The sequence below is a fragment of the Nyctereutes procyonoides genome, unplaced genomic scaffold (genome assembly GCF_905146905.1).
Source record: "Nyctereutes procyonoides isolate TBG_1078 unplaced genomic scaffold, NYPRO_anot_genome, whole genome shotgun sequence".
Taxonomy (NCBI): Eukaryota; Metazoa; Chordata; class Mammalia; order Carnivora; family Canidae; genus Nyctereutes; species Nyctereutes procyonoides.
In genome coordinates this window covers 47,890,450-47,913,193 of record NW_026575044.1, presented here as the reverse complement: position 1 = coordinate 47,913,193, position 22,744 = coordinate 47,890,450, and the positions used below count along the sequence as shown (strand labels likewise).

At 40.7% G+C, this 22,744-nt stretch overlaps 1 protein-coding gene across 11 annotated transcripts in view; it reads right to left on the bottom strand.

Moving 5' to 3' along the window:
* Positions 1-22,744, bottom strand: part of MTCL1 (microtubule crosslinking factor 1) — a 131,458-nt gene that overhangs the window by 96,617 nt on the left and 12,097 nt on the right. For all 11 annotated transcript variants that reach the window (XR_008664224.1, XR_008664222.1, XR_008664223.1 and 8 more), the window contains exon 3: positions 22,497-22,655. Coding sequence is in view for 8 of the 11 variants with exons in the window: in XM_055323585.1 (XP_055179560.1) it covers positions 22,497-22,655 (159 nt within the window). In the remaining 3 variants the exon portion in view is untranslated. The remainder of the gene's footprint in view (positions 1-22,496; positions 22,656-22,744) is intronic.

Here is a 22,744-nt window from a genome sequence, read left to right as displayed (position 1 = left end):
CCATGTGCTCACTGGGTCAATCAGGATTCTTCCTCTGAAGCTCGGGGGTGTGGTGGTTAAAGGGAGGTGTCCAGCTTGGTTTTCAGTGGGTTTTCTTTCCCACTAGGGGAGATTCTGGTCCCTTTCCCAAGGATATTTGGCAATGCCCACTGTCATTGTCACAAAGGGAGAGAGGATTGTTACTTGCATATGGGAGAGAGGGGCCATGAATGCTGTCAATCATTTTGCAATGCACAGGGCAGCACCCTACTACAATGAATTATCCAACCCCAAATGGCCATAGTACTGAGACTTAAGAAACCCAGGTAATTTCAACGCGTGATATTCCCATGATGGTTATACGACATCTGAGCAGCATCACTTAGGTGATTCCATTAGTAACCTTGTTTAAAAATAAATCCAAGCCCAAACCAAAAATCTTGGGAAACAAACACAAAACTCCCAGTGTTATTTCAAAATTGAAAAGCAAAAGAGTGGCAAGGCCCAGCCGCTAACACGGAATTGGTGGGAAAACTGCCTTCATCTGACATGAGAGAACCTCCTGCAATTATTTCTAGCAAGAGTGTTTAAAGCTCTTAATCAAGGATGCCTGGGTGGCTCAGCAGTTGAGCATCTGCCTTTGGCTCAGGTTGTGATCCTGGGGCCCTGGGATAGAGTCCAACATGGGGCTCCCTACATGGAGCCTGTTTCTCCCACTGCCTGTGTCTCTGCCTCTCTCTCTGTGTCTCATGAATAAATAAATAAAATCTTTAAATAAATAAAATCTTTAAATAAATAAACTCTTGATCATTGTAAGTGTTTTAAACACACAGTATTAGACCCAAACTGAGGCAACTGTTGCATAAAATTACATCATCTTTAAATCATACTTTTCCTATGATTTATAAATATAATAAATGGAAGATTCTCAGAAGTGATTCTGTTTCATTAATTTATGAGAAAAGTTTTTAATGCCCATGAATAAACACAGACGGTCAAGCATTTGAAAGCCTCTTCACATCCCCAATGTTCCTCTGGCCCTTGAACTGACTGCAGAGAAATGCCTGGTACCCTGACGCCTCACCCCTGGTTTCCCCAAACTGCCCTCTTGCTCACTCCACTCCTCTGGCCAGAGAAATGAAGGCACATGTGATGGGAGGACAACAGACAAAGGTCTACTCCAACTTTTCAGAATGAAGTAATAAACATAAATATGTGCTTGATAAATAAACATTGCTTTGTCTGGGCAATCCACTCACATCAGCATCTAAAACTGAACAGCAACCACATTCAAATGCCAAAGACCTGATGAACACGCCCCACATTTTCTAAATTCCCTCATTCCAGTAAAATTACTGTGGGTCATGAGAAAGAGCACCTGGGTTGTTGGGGAACAAATGAGAATCCAACTGCCTCACGTGACTGTTCTTTTCAATAAAAGGATGAACCAACCTTTACGAGTAAACCATAAGGGAAAATGCTCTGGGAGAGCTAGGGTCTCTCTCTTCTTAGATGCTCATGCTTAGGTCAGAAATGCAAACGCTGCTGGAGCAACTGCAACAGCAAGACATTCTGTATGCTTGTACAATTATATATAGATGCAACTTGGTGTCTTTTCAAAGCTGAGTAATTTTTGATTACCAGGAAAAATGAAAACAGCTTATTTGGCTCATAACCATACCACTCAGTCTATGATGACTCTCACATGAGGCAGAGAAATACCCAGAAAGTATACTCAGGAAATAGAGCACACCATGTAGTGTTTTCTAAGCATTTCTATTTCTCTGACTCTTGATTCTGCATTTGAAGATAAATTACCTAAATTCTATCACATCAATAACAATGACACAGAGCATATAACTTTGACAGACTCAAGTATCAAAAGTAGACTTTGAACAGAGTAGAATTTTTTTATTCTATATTTCAGGTATTTTTAAAGACAAGCAATATGAACACAGTGTCTGTTTCACTGTGATTCACAAGTTCCAGTAGGAACTACACGGCAGTAGGTAAACATGTTCATAGGATGCACCCATGTTATAAAAGATGCCCATCTGCCAAAAAAATGTTGTGTTGAGGGACAAGAAGAGAGTTGCGTGTTAAATCTCTGGAGGAAATGAGTGTAGCTTGCAAACCAAAGGCTGCTCACACAGCATTGCCATTCCTGATGTGGCCATCCCAAATGGGCCATCCTCAGCCTGAAAGACCGCCTGAGCACCTCTAGTTGCTGGGAAAGACATGCTGCAGGAAACAGCTAAAGAGGAGGCCACCCAGCTCAGAGGGGACAACTGAGTATGGCACGATCCCAGCAATGGTCATCCTGAGCATATCTGAATACACAGCAGGCTGATGAACAAAAAGCAGCTTTCCTTATCACTAACCAAACAGGGTGATTTCATGACCCACACACAGTCATTGTCAAAATACATGACCTAGAGTGGAATTACTGGTTTGTATTAACTGTCCTGATAAACATTTACAGAATCAGAAATTCCTCACCAGGAGATCTGTAAATACATTATGGCTCTTTCTCAAGGAGAAAAAAGGATGATGAAACTTTCATTCATTCAACAAATATTTCCTGAATGCTTGATAAGTTCAGGGATGTGCCCACACACATCTGCATTCTATAAGGCAGAGGTATGAGTGTTCTCAAATGCCACTGAGACTCAAACTGCTAGTTGGAGCAGACACAGCACTTTCAAGATTTATAATGCTAAGTAATCAAGGCTGTATTGGCAGAGATCAATGGAACAGAACAGAGAACCCAGAAGTAGACCTACACAGATATGTCCAACTGAGTTTCAACAATGTGTAAACTAATTCAGTGGAGGGGAAAACAGCCTTTTCAACACATGGAGCTGGAACAATCAGACATCTGTAAATGAATTTGACCTAAGTCTCATGCCTTACACAAAAATGAATTAAAAATGGACCATGGACAAGGATGCAGAGAAAGAGGAACCTTCTTATGCTGTTGGTGGGAATGCACACTGATGCTGCCACTCTGGAAAACAGTATGGAGGTTCCTCAAAAAGTTAAAAATACAACTACCCTATGATCCAGCAACCATAATCCTGGATATTTATCCAAAGAATACAAAAATGCTGATTTGAAGAGGCACACACACCCCAATGTTTATAGCAGCATTATCAACAATTGCCAAACTACGGAAAGAGCCCAAATGTCCACCGATTAATGAGCGAATAAAGAAGAAGTATGTATACACACACACACACACACACACACACACACACACACACACAATGGAATATTACTTAGCCATCAAAAAGAATGAAATCTTACCATTTGCAATGATATGGATGGAACTAGAGAGTATTATGCTAAGCGAAATAAGTCAGTCAGAGAAAGACAAATACCATATGATTTTACTCATATGTGGAATTTAAGAAACAGAACAGATGAACATATGGGTAGGGGAAAAAAGAGAGGGAAACAAACTATAACGGATTCTTAACTACAAAGAACAAACTGAGGGTTGCCAGAGGGGAGGTGGGTGGGGAATGGGTTAAATGGATGATGAGTATTAAGGAGGGTACTTGTGATAAGCATGGGGTGGTTATACATAAGTGATCAATCATTGAATTCTACTCTTGAAACCAGTATTGTACTATATACAACTAGAATTTTGTTAAAAAGTGTACCATGAATTTAAATATAAAAACATAAAACATTTCAAAAAATAGAAAATATTCAGAATCTAGGGCTAGGCAAAAAGCATTTATAATTGATACTATAAAAGGAAATATTTATAAATTGAACTTCATCAAAATTAAAATCATTTGCCAGAAGGGAGAAAGACTCCACTGAAAGGATAAAAGACAGGCTTGGAGTGAGAGAAAATATTTGCAAACTATATATTCAACAAAGCACTAGTATCTAGAATATAAACAAACTGAAAACTCAACAGTTTTTTTTTTTTAAAAAAAAGACAAAATCAATAAGCAATCCAATTAGAAAATGAGCAAAAAACAAAGATACATTACACCAAAGAGGAAATATACATGGCAAATATCAAATGAAAATACATGCAACATCTCTAGCCATCAGAGAAATGCAAATTAAAGCCACAATGAGGGGTGCCTGGTTGGCTCTGTCAGTGGAGCATGTGACTCTTGATCTCGGGGCTGTAAGTTTGAACCCCATGTTGGGTGTAGAGATTACTTAAAACTAAAATATTAAAAATAATAATAATAGGGACACTTGAGTGGCTCAGTTGGTTAAGTGTATACCTTCAGCTCAGGTCATGATCCTGGGTTCTTGGATCCTGGGTCCTGGGGCTCCCTGCTCAGTGGGGAGCCTGCTTCTCTTTCTGCTGCTTTGCCTGTCACTCCCTCTGCTTGTGCTCACTCTCTCTGACAAATAAGTAAAATCTTTAAAAAAATAATAATAATAAAATAAAACCACAATGAAGTATCACTTTCAGATGACTAAAATAAAAAGCAGTGATAATACCAAATGCTGGCAAGGATGCCGGGAAACTGGAGCACTCATTCATTGCTGGGTTAAATGGTATAGCCACTCTGGAAGACAGTTTGGCACATTCTTCATAAAAAAAAAAAAAAGAACACTAAATATGCAACTACTATACAGCTCAGGAAGTGACACCCCAGGCATTTATCCCATAGAAATTAAGACTTATGTTCCCACAAAAATTTGCACACAAATGTTCACAGCAAGTCTATTTGTAAAAGCCCCAAACTGGACACAATCTGGATGTCTTGCGTCTAGTGAGTGGGTGAATGATGAAACGCTGGTGCATGCATCCCTTAGAACACTACTCAGCAGTGAAAGGGTACCAACTACCAACAGGCACAACAATGTAGATGAATCTCTGGAGAATGCTGCAGAATGAAAAAAGCCAATCCCAGAAGGTTACATACTGAATGATTCTATTTACATAACAGTCCTGAATGACAAAACTATCAAAACGGAGAATATAGCAGTTGCCAAGGATAGGGGTGGAGTGGAGACAGGAGAGGAGTGGGTACAGCCATAAAAGCTCACCATGAGGGATCCATGGGGTGATGGCACCATTCCATAGCTTGATGAAATCAATGGGGCTCTCCTGGGTCTGACACCATATTAGAGTTTACTGCTGGGGGAAGCTGGGTAAAGGAACATGAGACCTCTCTGTATTATTTCTTACACCTGCATGCGAATTTACAAGGTATCTCAAAACAAAAAGTTTAGTTAAAAATAAAAAATACTGGCTAAAGCAGAGCAGCAAGAGCCCCTGGAGCAGGAAAGCCAGCCCTAGAGAAACAGGAACCCTAAAAATCCACACCGGAGTGTTCCCTGATGGAAAAGTACTTATAGCAGAGCAATCGGCAGAATTGCAGGAGGGGCAGCGAAGCCTCAAGACTCCTGGAGACAGTATAAAAGGAGGGGCACGGGGGGTAGGGGAAGCTCACTGCAAACCGTGGTCTGCTATCGGTACAGGGCTGGAGCGCCACAGCCCTCTGGGGCAATTGGGAGAAGCCAGTGGATTAGGGGGGCCACTCCGGAGCTGCCTTTGCCCTAGATCCCGGGAATGGAAGGAGGTGGCTGAGCCCCATTCCCATTGGGAGAGGTGGTCCCTGCGAACGTGGGTCCAGTGGCATAGGGCCCTGGATCCTAGGACACCCAAGTGGACAAAGCCGGCGATCCTGCGTTCCCCCCCCCGCCCAGGACAGGTGGAAACGGGGAGGGCACAGACAGCGAGGACTCTCCTGACACTGGGCGCCCCCAAGCTGTGCAGAACGGCACACTTGTGCCAACCTGGGGAGCATCTAGGCCAGTGTGGACTGGGAGACTGTGGGTAGTTACCCACGGGGAGCTGACTCCAGAGCTGGAGACCTGGCCACTGCCAATGTTGTTTTTCATCCTTGTTTCACCTAGTGCCTGGGACAGGGCAGGGCCACCAGGGAACAGAGGCCTCACTGGATAAAGAGCTCACACTGAGCTCGGCGGGGAGGGGGGGGCAACTCCCCCAGGTAACCATACCTGAGACTCAGCGCAGCAGGCCCCTCCCCTAGAGGGCCAGCTGGAAGGACAGGGGAAGAGCAAGTTCTTGACCAAGCAGCACTGGAAAGCTCCAGGACTGAGGGAAAATAGTATATAGAACTAGAGGATCCGGGATCCCTGGGTGGCGCAGCGGTTTGGCGCCTGCCTTTGGCCCAGGGCGCGATCCTGGAGACCCGGGATCGAGTCCCATATCGGGCTCCCGGTGCATGGAGCCTGCTTCTCCCTCTGCCTGTGTCTCTGCCTCTCTCTCTCTGTGACTATCATAAAATAAAAATAAAATTAAAAAAAAAATAAAACTCACTCCTGTTATTTAAAAAAAAAAAAAAAAAAAGAACTAGAGGATCCTTATTTTTCTTTTTCCATTATGGTTTTTATATCAGTCTAAAATTTCCAGTACTTTTTTCTCTTTTCCCACCTTAACTGCAATATTTTACCAACTCTTCATTTTTGAGTTGTTTCCTTTTCGACTTTCATATTTCTACAATTGGATGTCTTAGATATATTTTACACTTCTGGATTCCCTTCAACGTATTCCATTTAATTTTGGGAGATATACAAGATATGGTTATTTGTTTTTTGTTATTTTTTCTGCCTCATTTTGTTTTACACTGGTGGAAGTTAGTATCTTATAAAACAAAGATGAATGGGTCAACCAGGAAATCAGAGAAGAATTAAAAAGATTCATGGAAAGTAATGAAAATGAAGATACAACCGTTCAAAATCTTTGGGATACAGCAGAAGTGGTCCTAAGAGGGAAATACATCGCAATACAAGAATCCCTCAAAAAATTGGAAAAAAAAACTCAAATACATAAGCTAACCTCCCACCTAAAGGAACTTGAGAAAGAACAGCAAATAAAACCTACACGAAGCAAAAGAAAAGAGATGATAAAGATTTGAGAAGAACACAATGAAATAGAGACCAGAAGAACTGTAGAACAGATCAACAAATCCAGGAGTTGGTTCTTTGAAGGAATTAATAAGATAGATAAACCATTAGCCAGCCTTATTAAAAAGAAAAAACATTCAAATTAATAAAGTAATGAATGAAAGAGGAGAGATCACAACCAATGCCACGGAAATACAAATGATTTTTTAAAATGTATTATGAGCAGCTACATGCCAATAAATTAGGCAATCCAAAAGAAATGGATGTATTTCTGGGAAACCACAAATTACCAAAACTGGAACACAAAGAAATAGAAAACCTGAACAGGCCAATAACCAGGGAGGAAATTGAAGCAGTCATCAAAAACCTCCCAATACACAAAAGTCCACAGCCAGATGACTTCCCAGGGGAATTCTCTCAAACTTTTAAAGAAGAAACAATAATGCCTATTCTACTAAAGCTGTTCCGAAAGATAGAAAGGGACGGAATACTTCCAAACTTGCTTTATGAGGCCAGCATCACCTTAATTCCAAAACCAGACAAAGACCCCACCAAAAGGAGAATTATAGACCAATATCCCTGATGAACACAGATGCAAAAATTCTCAACAGGATACTAGCCAATAGGATCCAACAGTACATTAAGAGGATTAGTCACCATGACTAACTGGGATTTATCCCTGGGATTCAAGGCTGGTTCAACACCCCTAAAACAATCAACATGATAGATCACATCAACAAGAGAAAAAACAAGAACCATATGATCCTCTCAATAGATGCAGAGAAAGCATTTGACAAAATACAGCATCCATTCCTGATTAAAACTCTTCAAAGTGTAGGGATAGAGAGAACATTCCTCCATAACTTAAAAAACCATTTATGAAAAGTACACACTGAATATCGTTATCAATGGGGAAAACCTGAGAGCTTTTCCCCTAAGATTAGGAACACGACAGGGATGTCCACTCTCATCACTGCTATTCAACATAGTCCTAGAAGTCCTAGCCTCATCAATCAGACAACAACAAAAAAGCATATAAATTGGAAAAGAAGTCAAACTCTCCCTCTTCACAGATGACATGATATCATATATAGAAAACCCAAAAGACTCCACGCCAAGATTGCTAGAACTCATACAGCAATTCACCAATGTGGCAGGATACAAAATCAATGCCCAGAAATCAGTGGCATTTCTATACACTAACAATGAGACTGAAGAAAGAGAAATTAAGGAGTCAATCCCATTTACAATTGCACCCAAAAGCATAAGATACCTAGGAATAAACCTAACCAAAGAGGTGAAGCTTCTATACCCTAAAAACTCCAAAACACTTCTGAAAGAAATCGAGGAAGACACAAAGAGATGGAAAAACATTCCATGCTTATGGATTGGAAGAATAAATATTGTGAAAATGTCTATACTACCCAGAGCAATTTATACTTTTAATGCAATCCGTAATCAAAATACCATAGACTTTCTTCACAGAGTTGGAACAAATAATCCTAAAATTTATATGGAACCAGAAAAGACCTTGAATAGCCAAAGGAATATTGAAAAAGAAAACCAATGCCAGAGGCATCACAATGCCGAATTTCAAGCTATACTACAAAGCCGTGATCATCAAGACAGTGTGGTACTGGCACAAAAACAGACACATAGATCAATGGAACAGAACAGAGAACCCAGAAATGGGCCATCAACTCTATGGTCAACTAATATTCGACAAAGCAGGAAAGACTATCCACTGGAAAAAAGACAAGTCTCTTCAATAAATAGTGCTGGGAAAATTAGACAGCCACATGCAGAACAATGAAACTAGACCATTCTCTTACACCAGACACAAAGATAAACTCAAAATGGATGAGAGATCTAAATGTGAGACAAGAATCCATCAAAATCCTGGAGGAGAACACAGGCAACACCCTTTTTTTTAATAATAAATTTATTTTTTATTGGTGTTCAATTTGCCAACATACAGAATAACACCCAGTGCTCATCCCATCAAGTGCCCCCGTCAGTGCCCATCACCCAGTCACCCCCAACCCCCACCCTCCTCCCCTTCCACCACCCCTAGTTCATTTCCCAGAGTTAGGAGTCTTCATGTTCTGTCTCCCTTTCTGATATTTCCTACCCATTTCTTCTCCCTTCCCTTATATTCCCTTTCACTATTATTTATATTCCCCAAATGAATGAGAACATACAATGTTTGTCCTTCTCCAATTGACTTACTTCACTCAGCATAATACCCTCCAGTTCCATCCATGTTGAAGCAAATGGTGGGTATTTGTCATTTCTAATGGCTGCGCAATATTCCATTGTATACATAAACCACATCTTCTTTATCCATTCATCTTTCGATGGACACCGAGGCTCCCTCCACAGTTTGGCTATTGTGGACATGGCTGCTAGAAACATCGGGGTGCAGGTGTCCCAGTGTTTCATTGCATCTGAATCTTTGGGGTAAATCCCCAACAGTGCAATTGCTGGGTCGTAGGGCAGGTCTATTTTTAACTCTTTGAGGAACCTCCACACAGTTTTCCAGAGTGGCTGCACCAGTTCACATTCCCACCAACAGTGTAAGAGGGTTCCCTTTTCTCCACATCCTCTCCAACATTTGTGGTTTCCTGCCTTGTTAATTTTCCCCATTCTCACTGGTGTGAGGTGGTATCTCATTGTGGTTTTGATTTGTATTTCCCTGATGGCAAGTGATGCAGAGCGTTTTCTCATGTGCGTGTTGGCCATGTCTATGTCTTCCTCTGTGAGATTTCTCTTCATGTCTTTTGCCCATTTCATGATTGGATTGTTTGTTTCTTTGGTGTTGAGTTTAATAAGTTCTTTATAGATCTTGGAAACTAGCCCTTTATCTGATACGTCATTTGCAAATATCTTCTCCCTTCTGTAGGTTGTCTTTTAGTTTTGTTGACTGTATCCTTTGCTGTGCAAAAACTTCTTATCTTGATGAAGTCACAATAGTTCATTTTTGCTTTTGTTTCTTTTGCCTTCGTGGATGTATCTTGCAAGAAATTACTGTGGCCGAGTTCAAAAAGGGTGTTGCCTGTGTTCTCCTCTAGGATTTTGATGGAATCTTGTCTCACATTTAGATCTTTCATCCATTTTGAGTTTATCTTTGTGTATGGTGAAAGAGAGTGGTCTAGTTTCGTTCTTCTGCATGTGGATGCCCAATTTTCCCAGCACCATTTATTGAAGAGACTGTCCTTTTTCCAGTGGATAGTCTTTCCTCCTTTGTCGAATATTAGTTGACCATAATGTTGAGGGTCCACTTCTGGATTCTCTATTCTGTTCCATTGATCTATGTGTCTGTTTTTGTGCCAGTACCACACTGTCTTGATGACCACAGCTTTGTAGTACAACCTGAAATCTGGCATTGTGATGCCCCCAGATATGGTTTTCTTTTTTTAAATTCCCCTGGCTGGGGATCCCTGAGTGGCGCAGCGGTTTGGCGCCTGCCTTTGGCCCAGGGCGCGATCCTGGAGACCCGGGATCGAATCCCATATCGGGCTCCCGGTGCATGGAGCCTGCTTCTCCCTCTGCCTGTGTCTCTGCCTCTCTCTCTCTCTCTCTCTGTGACTATCATAAAAATAAATAAATTTAAAAAAAAAATAAAAAAATAAAATAAAATAAAATTCCCCTGGCTATTCGGGGTCTTTTCTGATTCCACACAATTCTTAAAATAATTTGTTCCAACTCTCTGAAGAAAGTCCATGGTATTTTGATAGGGATTGCATTAAACGTGTAAATTTCCCTGGGTAACATTGACATTTTCACAATATTAATTCTGCCAATCCATGAGCATGGAATATTTTTCCATCTCTTTGTGTCTTCCTCAATTTCTTTCAGAAGTGTTCTGTAGTTTTTAGGGTATAGATCCTTTACCTCTTTGGTTAGGTTTATTCCTAGGTATCTTATGCTTTTGGGTGCAATTGTAAATGGCAACACCCTTTTTGAATTTGGCCACAGTAACTTCTTGCAAGATACAGCTATGAAGGCAAAGGAAACAAAAACAAAAATATACTACTGGGACTTAATCAGGATAAAAATCTTCTGCACAGCAAAAGAAACAAACAAAACTAAAAGATAACCTATGGAATGGAGAAGAGATTTGCAAATGACATATCAGATAAAAGGCTAGTATCCAAGATCTATAAAGAACTTATTAAACTCAACAACCAAGAAACAAACGATCCAATCATGAAATGGGCAAAAGACATGAACAGACTTTCTCCAAAGAAGACATAGACATGGCCAACAAGCACATGAGAAAATGCTCCGCATCTCTTGCCATCAGGGAAATAGAAATCAAAACCATAATGAGACCCCACCTCACACCAGTGAGAATGGTAAAAATTAACAAGACAGGAAACAACAAATGTTGGAGAGAATGTGAAGAAGGGGGAACCCTCTTGCACTGTTGGTGGGAATGCAAACTGGTACAGCCACTCTGGAAAACAGTGTTTTCCTCAAGAAGCTAAAAATAGAGCTACCCTGTGACCCAGCAATTGTACTACTGGGTATTTACCCCAAAGATACAGATTTGTGAAATGCCAGGACACCTGCACCCCAATGTTCATAGCAGCAATGTCCACAATAGCCAAACTGTGGAAGGAGCCTTGATGTCCATGGAATAATGAATGGATAAAGAAGATGTGGTGTCTATATACAATGGAATATTACTCAGCCATCAGAAAGGGCGAATATCCACCATTTCCTTCAACATGGATGGAACTGGAGGGTTTTATGCTGACTGAAATAAGTTAATCGGAGAAGGACAATCATCATATGGTTTCACTCATACGGGGAATATAAGAAATAGTGAAAGGGATTATAAGGAAAAGGAGGGGAACGGAGTGGGAAAAATTAGAGAGGGAGACAAACCATGAGAGACTCCTAACTCTGGGAAACAAAGGGTTGCAAAAGGGGAGGTGTGCAGGGGATTGGGGTAACTTGGTGATGCACACTGAGGAGGGCACTTGATAGGATGAACACTGGGTGTTATACTATATGTCGGCAAGCTGAACTTAAAAACAAAAAGAGAAAAAAACAAAAAATAAAAATAAAAAATACCATACTAAAAATACTAAGAAGTATACAGGGTATGTTTCCAATTTCATATGAAAAACGAGCTATATCTCTGGGACACTAGCATGATGGAAACTGTCTCCCTCTACTCTTTGAACTTTCTTTAGCAACCATGTAATGGTTTAATCATATGAAAATTTTTGTTCAGAGGTCAGAAAAGTATTCTAGAAGGCTTCAAGGAGGAGGTGGCATTTCTGGGTGAATCTTAAAGAATGGGCAGCATTTCAACAGGTAGATGAGGTTATCTTGGCATAATCTTGCAGAAAGAATGGCAGATACCAGTGAGCTGGATAGGAGGGAGAGGGCCCAGAAGGACTCCCACGGGAGCGAATGGTAAGATAGTCTGGGGGGCCTGAGCTCACTCTCTTCAAAGGCAAATTCTGCTCTCCTTCCTATAATTTTCTCAGTAGAGATGAAAGAAGCAGCATAATAAATACTTCTAAAAGTAGAAATTAATTTTATATGGAAGCATTAATGGGTCAAAGACACAGGTGCCCTTCCTCGCCAACCCATCAGAGCAAGGAACCTGCAGCTGCTCTCTCCTCCAGCAGCTTCCCCTAAAGACCATGGTCAAGCTGGCTCCACAAGTGCTTACCTCCTGCTCCAACCCGGGAACATGCCTGTCCCTTCTGGGCCTACAGGGAAGGACGGAGGCGGGGCTAGAATTAAGGTTGGCAGGAAAGGAGGAGCAGAGGCTTTCTGAGAGTCTGGAGACCTGGAGTAGCTGCCATTCACCACCCACCCAGCACTTGGTTTCCTTGGGTAGGTAATGGGGAGGTCGGCTAACTCATCTCCAGGATTTTTCTGGCTCCGATGCTCAGTTGGCCTGAGGTCCCCAGGCCTGGGCCTGGCCATGCGTGTGCCTTCACACCTGGCCACAGGAAAGCTGTCAGACTCAGTTACTCCTTCTGGAGTCCCGCCTGTGTCCTCTGTGTCCTCACTACCATTTTCTTTCCTTTCCAATGTAGCAGCCACACTACGTGAAAGTAACATATCCTTCTGGCAGCAAAACTTAACAAAATAGCATAACCTAAGAAATGAAAGCATTTCAAAAACTCGAACCTGGGCAAGTTCCGCATCCCTTCTGGAGCCTACACCACAGCTCATCACAAAGAAGCAAATGCACCTGCTCAGGGGGCATGGAAGAGAGTACTCATGGAAGAGAGTACGAGGATCGCTGTGAAGTGAGTAACAGGACTAGCCTTCTAGAAGACTTTGGTGTGATTCTGTCCTGATTTTGACAAGAAGTGGCTCCAAAGGCACTCGTTCTGAGTGACCAGAACAGACTGTGATGGGCTTTCCCTGTGCCCTTCCAGCAACAGTGTGAAATCAGTCATTAGCATTATTTATGGTTGTTTAAACTGAACACATGTCCCCTTTCTTCCCAGGCACCAAAACTGTCCCATTTACAGTTTAAACATTCAAAATTATTTATGCCGAGTCTTCCTGCAGTTGCTGCCCTGTTCCTAATCCTCTATGGCCTGTGAACTCTGGATTTTCTGGCCTGATAGTTATTCCCTCAGTTGAGGTGGCTCTATTCTAATCCCATCCCTGCCTCCTGGTCTGATCAGAACCTATAAAAGGCCATTTCCCTCCAGACTCCTGTGGGAAAACTGTATGTATATACACAAGCACACACACACACACACACACACAAATACTTACATGTGCATACATGCATGCACACACACACACCAGACTCTACCCGTGTTTTAGTGTTTGGGAAGAAGACTTAACCAGACACCCTGATCCTTCCTGCTCCCACTCTCATCCCATTTCACCTCATTATTGACTCAGCAGGCCAGCTAACTGGGATATCATTCAGGGCACTGCATTTCTTCCCACTTTCTGTTCTCTAGTTGGAGTCACCCTGCCTCCATAACTCATGAGACCAGCAAATAGAACCAGATGCTACCTATTCCTTCCGAGGTATCTTGGAAAGCCTGCCAAACAAACACCAAGGATGCTTGCCTGGATTCTACATGCCCAGCCAGCCTATAGTCCACCACTGCCTGGGCCAAGAGCGAGGCCCTGAGTGACTCCATAGCAGCTGCCAACAACCTGGTCAGTGTCCAAGGAGATGCCCTGGCATGGGGACTCTGCCGAAATATGCTTCACACTGGCTCACTCAAGCATATCTTTTTCTTATAAGGAGGACCATAAAGTCTGGAAATAAAATGTTTTATTAAACTGTAGCGTAATAGCAATAAACCATTATTATAGTTTGTACACCCATGCTTCCAGACTTTATGGCTGCCTGATAGTTTGAATGCAATGACACACAAAGAAAACTTCTCATCCACTGGTTGAGAGAAAAGCAGAAAGACTGTCTTAGTCTGATCAGGCTGCTATAACACAAATACTATGGACCAGGTGGCTTAAAGAACAAACATTTATTTCTCACAGTTCTGAAGGCTGGGAAACCTAAGATCACGATGCTGGTAGACTGGGTGTCTAGTTGAGAACCCACTTCCTGGTTCACAGACAGCCACCTCCTCACTGTGTCCTCGCATGGTAGAAGGGGAAAGGGAACTCTGGGGTCTATTTGAAAAAATCCCTTCCATAAGGGCTCCCCATCTTCATAATCCAATCACTTCACAAAGGATCCACCTCCTCAGTCCATCAGACTGGGAACTAGGATTTAACAAATGAATTGGCAGGGGGCCTCTAGCAGATACCTAGAGAGAATACAGAAGTAGAAGCCATGATGTAGCAGAATCCGTGAGTTTAAAAAAACGCCTTGGGATAAATGGGAACTAGTGAGTAGCAGAGTAGAAGGAAATGAACAGAGAAAGGCAGGGACAAAAGTGCTAAGTCATGAAATGGAAGACCACTGGGGTTACTCATGGACTCCAGAGCCCTACTAGAAAAGTTCCCGTTGAACCCTCGAGGGTCACATCCTGTTTTGGCAACACAGCACGCTGAGCTATCTGAACCATCCCCCAATAAACAGCTAAAGAAAACATAAAAAGTAGAAAATGTATACACAGTTCACTGACACATTCTCAAAAGGAAAATACTCTAGTACCAGAAATGCATAAAAGATGAAGGGAGTAGAGGGCAGGAGGGAATGGTGGAAGTTATCATACCCAGAAATGGGCACTTCAGCCATGGCCATGAGAAAAATCTTTGATAAATGCACCCAGACAACCCACTGAAGGATGCACACTATGAAAAGGAAAATGAAAATCACTTGGGGAGTGGGGAGAGTAATAACCTGCTCAGGACACTGGGTGGTGACAAAAGAAAAATCTGTCAAGTATAAAAGTATTTAGATGTAAGCCACATGCAAGTCTGATACCCAAATGACACAACCCCCTTGGCACACAACTCCATGAGCCCAAAATTAACAAGTGTAGTTGGACCAATACTACTACTGAGGTATTTGGTAAAGACCAATGCAAAATCTCACTAGGAGGACATTTCAACAAACTTCATGGAATTTCCACTAAGAGATGAGGTCGTCTTAGAGCTCATAAAAAAACTCACTTCGGGTGAGAGATAGAAAATCTAACAAACAGAGGGATTGGGAACACCAAGAACTCAAGATAATGGAACAAACTGAAAGAAGCTATGACTTTCAAATGTTTCTAAATTTAAGGAAGAAATAACAGATGATAAGGAAAAAAGAAATTTATGAAAACAGAAGCAAATGTTAAAAAATTCATTTCACTGAAATGAAAACTTAGTGGATAAAAATTATTTTGTAAAGAAGAGAATTCATAACCTGGACAAGAAATGAAGAAATTATTCAAAATCAAGCACAGTGGGGTGCCTAGGTGGTTCAGTCAGTTGGGCATCCACCTCTTGGTTTCAGCTCAGGTTATGATCTCTTGGGTCCTGGAATTGAGCCCCACCTTGGACCCTGCTCAGTTGGGAGTCTGCTTAAGATTCTCTCCCTCTGTCCCTCCTCCCACACTCTCTCATATGCATGAGCATGAGTGCACATGCATATACACTCTCTCTCTAAAATAAATAACTAAATCTTTAACAAATATATAAAGCATGAGAGATAATATTTTTTTTTAAAAAAAAGGACAATTAGGTGAGATGGAGGATGGAATAAGAATGGCCAACAGAGGGATCCCTGGGTGGCACAGCGGTTTGGTGCCTGCCTTTGGCCCAGGGCGCGATCCTGGAGACACGGGATCGAATCCCATATCGGGCTCCCGGTGCATGGAGCCTGCTTCTCCCTCTGCCTGTGTCTCTGCCTCCCTCTCTCTCTCTCTGTGACTATCATAAATAAATAAATTAAAAAAAAAAAAAAAAGAATGGCCAACAGAATTTCCCACATAAGACTAATAGGAATTCTAGAAGTGATACAGAAGAAACACTACTTAAAGACGTAATTTCACTTTTGAACATTAATCAAAGAGTAATCAAATTTCATGAAAGACATAACAGATTTGACAATGAGTGCTGCATAAAATAAAAAATGAATCTAGATACATCTGGTTGAAACCACAGAATACCAAATACAAAAGAAAAACATAAAAGTAAGCAGGAAGTAAAGACAAATCATCTACAAAAATAAGAATTACGTGACAGCAAACCTCTTGATAGAAAGTGGAGCCAGGAGATAATAAAAAACACTATCTTTAAAGTGTTAGGATACTATGCCCAACTAAATATCTTTCAAGACTGAGGATTACATAAAAGCATTTTTAGGGCAGTGTGGGTGGCTCAGCAGTTTAGCACCTGCCTTTGGCCCAGAATGTAATCCTGGAGTCCCGGGATTGAGTCCCACATTGGGCTCCCTGCATGGAGCCTGCTTCTCCCTCTGCCTCTGCCTCTGCCTCTCTCTCTCTCTGTCTCTCAAGAATAAATAAATAAAAATCTTTAAAAAAAAGGATTTTTAGACAATATCATTTACTGAAAGAAAACTACTCAAGATATATTAATAGATCAGAAAGAAGAAAACTGAACTAAGAAGGAATAACATTCAAAAAAGGAAAATGATAACAGATTGGGAAATATGTAAATGAATCTAAATAAGCATTTACTGTTAAATTAGTCAACTTTTGGGGAATAATACTATTCCATTTTTCAAGATGGAAAAAGTTTTAAAAGATAAAACTAAAATGATAAAACTAAACCAAATGATACTACATAATAATAGTATGAAACACAGGAGCTGATTGGAGTTGAAGTTTTCTAAGAATTATATTCCTTATATTATTATAGATAATATATTCCTTATATTATTAAGAAGAAGTATGGGGATAATAATTAGTTTTAGACATCAAGTCAAACACGCATGTTAAATATGTAAGAGTAATTATCAAAACAATAATAGAATATACAAATTCCTAATCAAGTGAAAGAACAGGAGAATTGAAAACTCAATCAAAGAGAAATCAACATAAAAAATAAAAAAAAGAAATGAAGAAAAGGCACAGAATTTACAAACATAAAATACAGTGATAATAAATTCAAACACATCAATAACCATAATAAATGTAAATGGATTAAATTCACAATTTTTAAAAGATATTATCAGATTCCATTTTTTAAAAAAACAGCTAGACCATTCACAAGAATACATCTAAAACATAAGGACATAGAAATATGGAAACTAACAGAAGCACAAAACTATACCAGGCAAATTAAAAAAAAAAAAAGAATACATTAGAATAAAGAGATTATTATCAAATGATAAAGGGAACAATTCATCAATAATAAACAGTTCTAAAAAAAGTTTTAAATCTATATCCATTTATATTCAAAATATATAAGCAAAATTTGACAGATTACAAAAAATATAAATATAAAATTACAACAGTAATTTGTAATTACAACAGAAAATCTTCACGTTTATCTAAATAGATATATTTAGCAGACAAAACTATAGAAGATAAAAAAATTGAACACAATCAATAAATAATCTAAAAAACTTTTTCAAAATTGCAACAATCCACTAATTGACTGTAAATCAAACTTATAACCACCATTTAAAAAAACAGAACTGAATAGAATTGAAAATATTAAAGTGTATCCCCCATGGCAAAGATAAGCATTATTTGGTGAAACCTTTATGTTTATATTTGGAGTGATAATACAAAATCTACTGCTTGCTGTTATAGTTAAAGTTTGAAAGTTTTAATCTAATGGATTTAAAGTCTTCACCCCAAAATTGGAGTATTTCCTCTCAAGCACTCAAGAAATATTTTCAAAATGTTAGCCATCTCCTAGCCACAGAATAAGTCTCAACCAAACCCAGAAAATCATTATCATATCCTGAATGGTGCTGAAAGGTGTCCTGCAAGAGCTGACTGTGGGTTCGTTCAACAATCCTAGGTTGGGTTAAAGGGGTAAAGACAGTCAAAATATACAAACTTCCAGTTAAAATAAATAAATTAGTCATGGGCTGTATTGTACAGCATAATGACCATAGTTAATAACACTGTATTGCATATTTGAAAGTTGCTAAGAGAGATCTTAGAAGTTCTCATCACAAGAAAAGAAATTTTTGAACTCCTGTGTTTAACAAGGAATGTTAACTAGTTATTGTGGTGATCATTTTGCAATACGTACAAGAGTGAACCATTACACCCTAAGCAAATATGTTTTATGTCAATTATACCTGAATAAGAAAAACAAAACAAAAAGCCCAGTTCCCTGGAATGATCTACAACATGTCTCTGTGCCTTACAAGTGCCAATTAACTTGGCCAGTTATTTTTCTGCCTAACATCTAATAAGTATTGAAAAATTTTTGGTAGAATGAAATACTGTTCAGTGGAGGCAATCTTCAAGAAGCTGAAACTAAGCTAAGATAAACCATTTTCAATCTGTCAAGATATTTCATCATAGAGTTGAGTACTAAAAGAAATATGCCCCTCAAAAAAGGTAAAAATGTTTTGAGCTTGCACAAGTGGAGGGGTGTACGGGTGTTGGGTGTGTACCATGATGTGAATATGCACAAGGGAAACAGGCAAGCAAGGTAGCTAAACCTAAAGGGACAATTCCAAATAGTTTCATATTGCCAACCTTCTTTAATCACCTTATCTATCAATGGAGACAGTGACTTTTCTAAGACCCACTTAAAGGGGACCAGAGGGCACAGATTCTTCTCATCTTGCTCTACTGCCTTTTATTTCACTCCAGGGTTTATGGCAGTAGAGAGGGAGAACTAGATGGGAGACAGGGATGGCCCCTGGCAGGAAGGGTCTTCATGCTAAAGAGCTAGACAATCAGGAGCCGGTAAGTTCAGCTGCTTAAGCAGAGAATCACATGGTCAGATTCGGGGGGTTTGTTGGAGATAAAATAGAAGGGAGAGACCAGAGATAGTGCCTGCCTTTACTGTGTTGACTGCATAGAGTCAGCCTTCAAATATCCACTTGACAGAAGACTGGTCAAAGTTCAGATAGATTATAGAGAATCTAAAAATTGTTATTTGAGAAACTGACCATCTTACAGTATGCAACTCAGTGGCATGTAGTACACTTACATTGTTGTGCAGCCGTCACCTCTATCTAGTTTAGAACCTTTTCATGACCCCAGAAACAGACCCCACACGCATGAAGCAGTCCTCTCCCTTCTCCCCAGCCCCTGGAAACTACTAATCTGTTTTCTGGCTCAGGATTTATCTATCCTGAATCCTTCTGATAAATGGAATTGTGCACTATGGCCAGCTTCTTTTTACTTGGCCTATGTTTGCAGTTCATCCGTGGTACAGAATGTATCAGTGAGACAGAAAACCCCCAAGACTGAAAAAGCAGAAGAGCAGAACCTGAAGGCCATCTCAGTGTGAGCAGTAAGAGAGCTAATGGGATCTGTCATTGCTCAAGCCTGAAGAACCGTAGCGCCATTAACATAAATGGCAAAGACAGGAAAGATTCAGGTGGGGATGAGGGTGACAAGTCTGTTTCTGGACGCTCTTTGGAGTGCTAGGGGAAATCCATCTTGGAGAGGTCCACCAGGCAGCTGAACAGTCTGCAGAGATGAACCCAGCAGCAGTTCCAGAACTGAAGAGGCACCAAGATGGTGCTGTTCTACTGTCCTCCAAGGCTGAGAGGGACACGGCATGGTCCCTCATCCGCAGCTACTTCTGTCACTGAAAGACGCAGGCAATGCGCAACTCTCTGTGCCTTTTCCAGAACCCAACTCATCCGATTACAAAACTTCAGAGGTGAACAATAAGGAGCTGGACTCAAGATAGAGAAAATATTTATCCTCACCCTAGAGCAAAGCCTATAGTGCATTCTGTTCTGGCTTCAGTAAAAGGAATCCATTCATGAAGACCACAGCTGGCACTTTCCAATAATTATCTCCTCTACCACCTTTGAACCTTGGATCGCCTAGTTCCATCATTCTCTGCTTCCAGCACAGTCTACAGCATCTGCCTTCCTCAGACTACTGTCAGTTCTAGGATTTGTTTAGAACCATGAAGTCTGGTGTAAATACAGTCTCACAAGTCTGACTGCAGTTCTGCAGGTAAAATACAGTTGCATCCCAATCAAGCAATCTCTGTGAGTAAATTTAACCTGTAAAGTAAGAGAGAGGCTGGCCCTGCCACCTTCTCTGTGTACATCCAGCCTGAGCCAACATCACAGCTTCTGAAAATCCTTGCCTCACCCCTGCCTGGCTCTAATGTCAGTAATCATTTTTCTCCCTGAACTGCTATTTGTGACCTGATGCCAAGTCCTACACAAATCCACTTCCATGTGTGCAAGATAAACTTTGCTTGCTTTAACTATTTATTTACTTATGTGTATATGTAATTTAAGTATTTATATGTAAGCACACACACATATAAAACTTATAAAATATACTCCTAAGATGTTTTCTATATCCTCAAGGTCTGGAGCAAACTGGAAATTCTAAGAAAAGAAACCATTATGGCAAACCTTGTAGCAAACTTAGATCAAAGGAGAAAGAAGGGAGTAAATGACTAGCAACTCTTAGAGGTAAGAGACTGACAAGAGGAGAAGAAATTCCCCCAGTCCCAGGGGTAAGTACACAAGTAAGTTAAGGAGCAAGGGTTACCCCTGATGAAAGAACATTCTTAGACTCTACCTCCTCCTCTGTGAAGTTCACCAAGTCCCCAGGTAAGCTGTGGTCACCAGAGCTCCACGTTGTCACCCTTCATTCACTCCCTCACCCTGCGAGTCCCTGACAGTGCCTAAGTGCCAGGCACTGTTCTAGGAACGGAGACCCCACAGTGAACTCCACAGACACACCCTTTTCCCACAGAGCTCAAGTGCTGGAGGCACATTCATGAAGGTGACAGAGAAATAAAACTCACTGCAATTTCAGACAACTGCTGACAACACACAAGCAATTCACCAAAATCTATAACATCTGTGTCAGATGGGAAGGCGGATGGGATGGCCGGGGTGGAGGCAGGGACAACTTCAGTGTGTAAGTGTGGAGAGCCAGTGGCTGAGGTGAGATGTCAGCAGAGACCTGAAGGCAAGGGCCTGAACCCCAGGGATGTAGATCTCTGGAAAAAATATGTTGTGCCTTCCCAACCTCGAGAAACAGCAGGACACCTGAGCAGCTGTGAGAGGGCGAGGGTGACACAGAGAGGTAGCAACACCAGCTCCTTTGCTGTGATTTATTTGTTTTGCTATCCATTTGTCAAATGAACTGTAAGCATCTTGGGAACAGAGCCTGTACTGCTCTATCCACATTTGCACTCCCAGGGCAAGGTACGGAGCCTGAGTTAAGTGTGGGCAGGTGGACAGCTGGATGGATGAGGAATAACTGGGTGAATCAGGAGACTTGTCCAAAGGGAAAATGAACTAAATGAGACTATTAGCAGGTAATAATGCTGGCTGGTAAAGCCCTAACCAATAGTTTTTAAATCCACCAATATGCAGGATATTTTTAAAGAACATATTCAGCTTTAATCTTATAATGGAAGTCAACAACAAAACAACATTTGCATTACTGTGTGCAAAGGGAAATATATATCTGTGTGTGTGTATATATATATATGTATGCTTTTCTATGCTGCTTGGCTAGAATGCATTTACTCCCTAAAATAGAAAGGAAAAAAAAAAAACTGTATTTAAACCATATTGCCTAAAAGTAGATATAGGTAGAAGACACATATTATTTGTTTACACAGCTTTAATAGACAACCATATTTTCCAGCTCATTGGAAGAGGAGATTTGAGGAAAAAGCCACTGCTTAATTTTGTATTCTAGTAATAATATACTCCATTTGGACCAATAAGAGGAATTAATGGCCAGCTCATCTGAAGGGAAACGAAAAAAAGTAGCTTTAGACCATGGTTCACCACGCCTTTTCTGTAGAGGGTCAGACAACAAATATTTTAGGCTTTGCAAGCAACATCCAGTCTCTGTCATATAGTCTTCCTTACTTCTTTAGGTTTGTATTTGTATGCTTGTTGTTTTACAATGCTATGAAAAATATAAAAACCATTCTTGGTTTCTGGGCCATACAAACAAACCATAGTTCACCAAATGAGATTCCTGGAGTTCCAAGCCCCTAACAATTAAACCCAGGAAAGAAATCCCCGTGTATTTTGGGATTACCTCTTTCAGTCTCTCCAGCTCATTTTGGAGGGCCTGTTTAGATATCTCCACTTCAATCATCTGCTGCCGGAGACTTTCATTTTCATCCTCTGCTTTAGCACGCTTTTCCTCCACGGTTTCAAGTTCATGATGCAATCTGACAGATACATCTTTGGCTACCTGTAATGACCAAGAGAGATCATCATTAGAAGGTGAAGCAGAGGCAGAATCATTAAGTGATAGGAGATCACAGTAAAGGGCAAAGACCC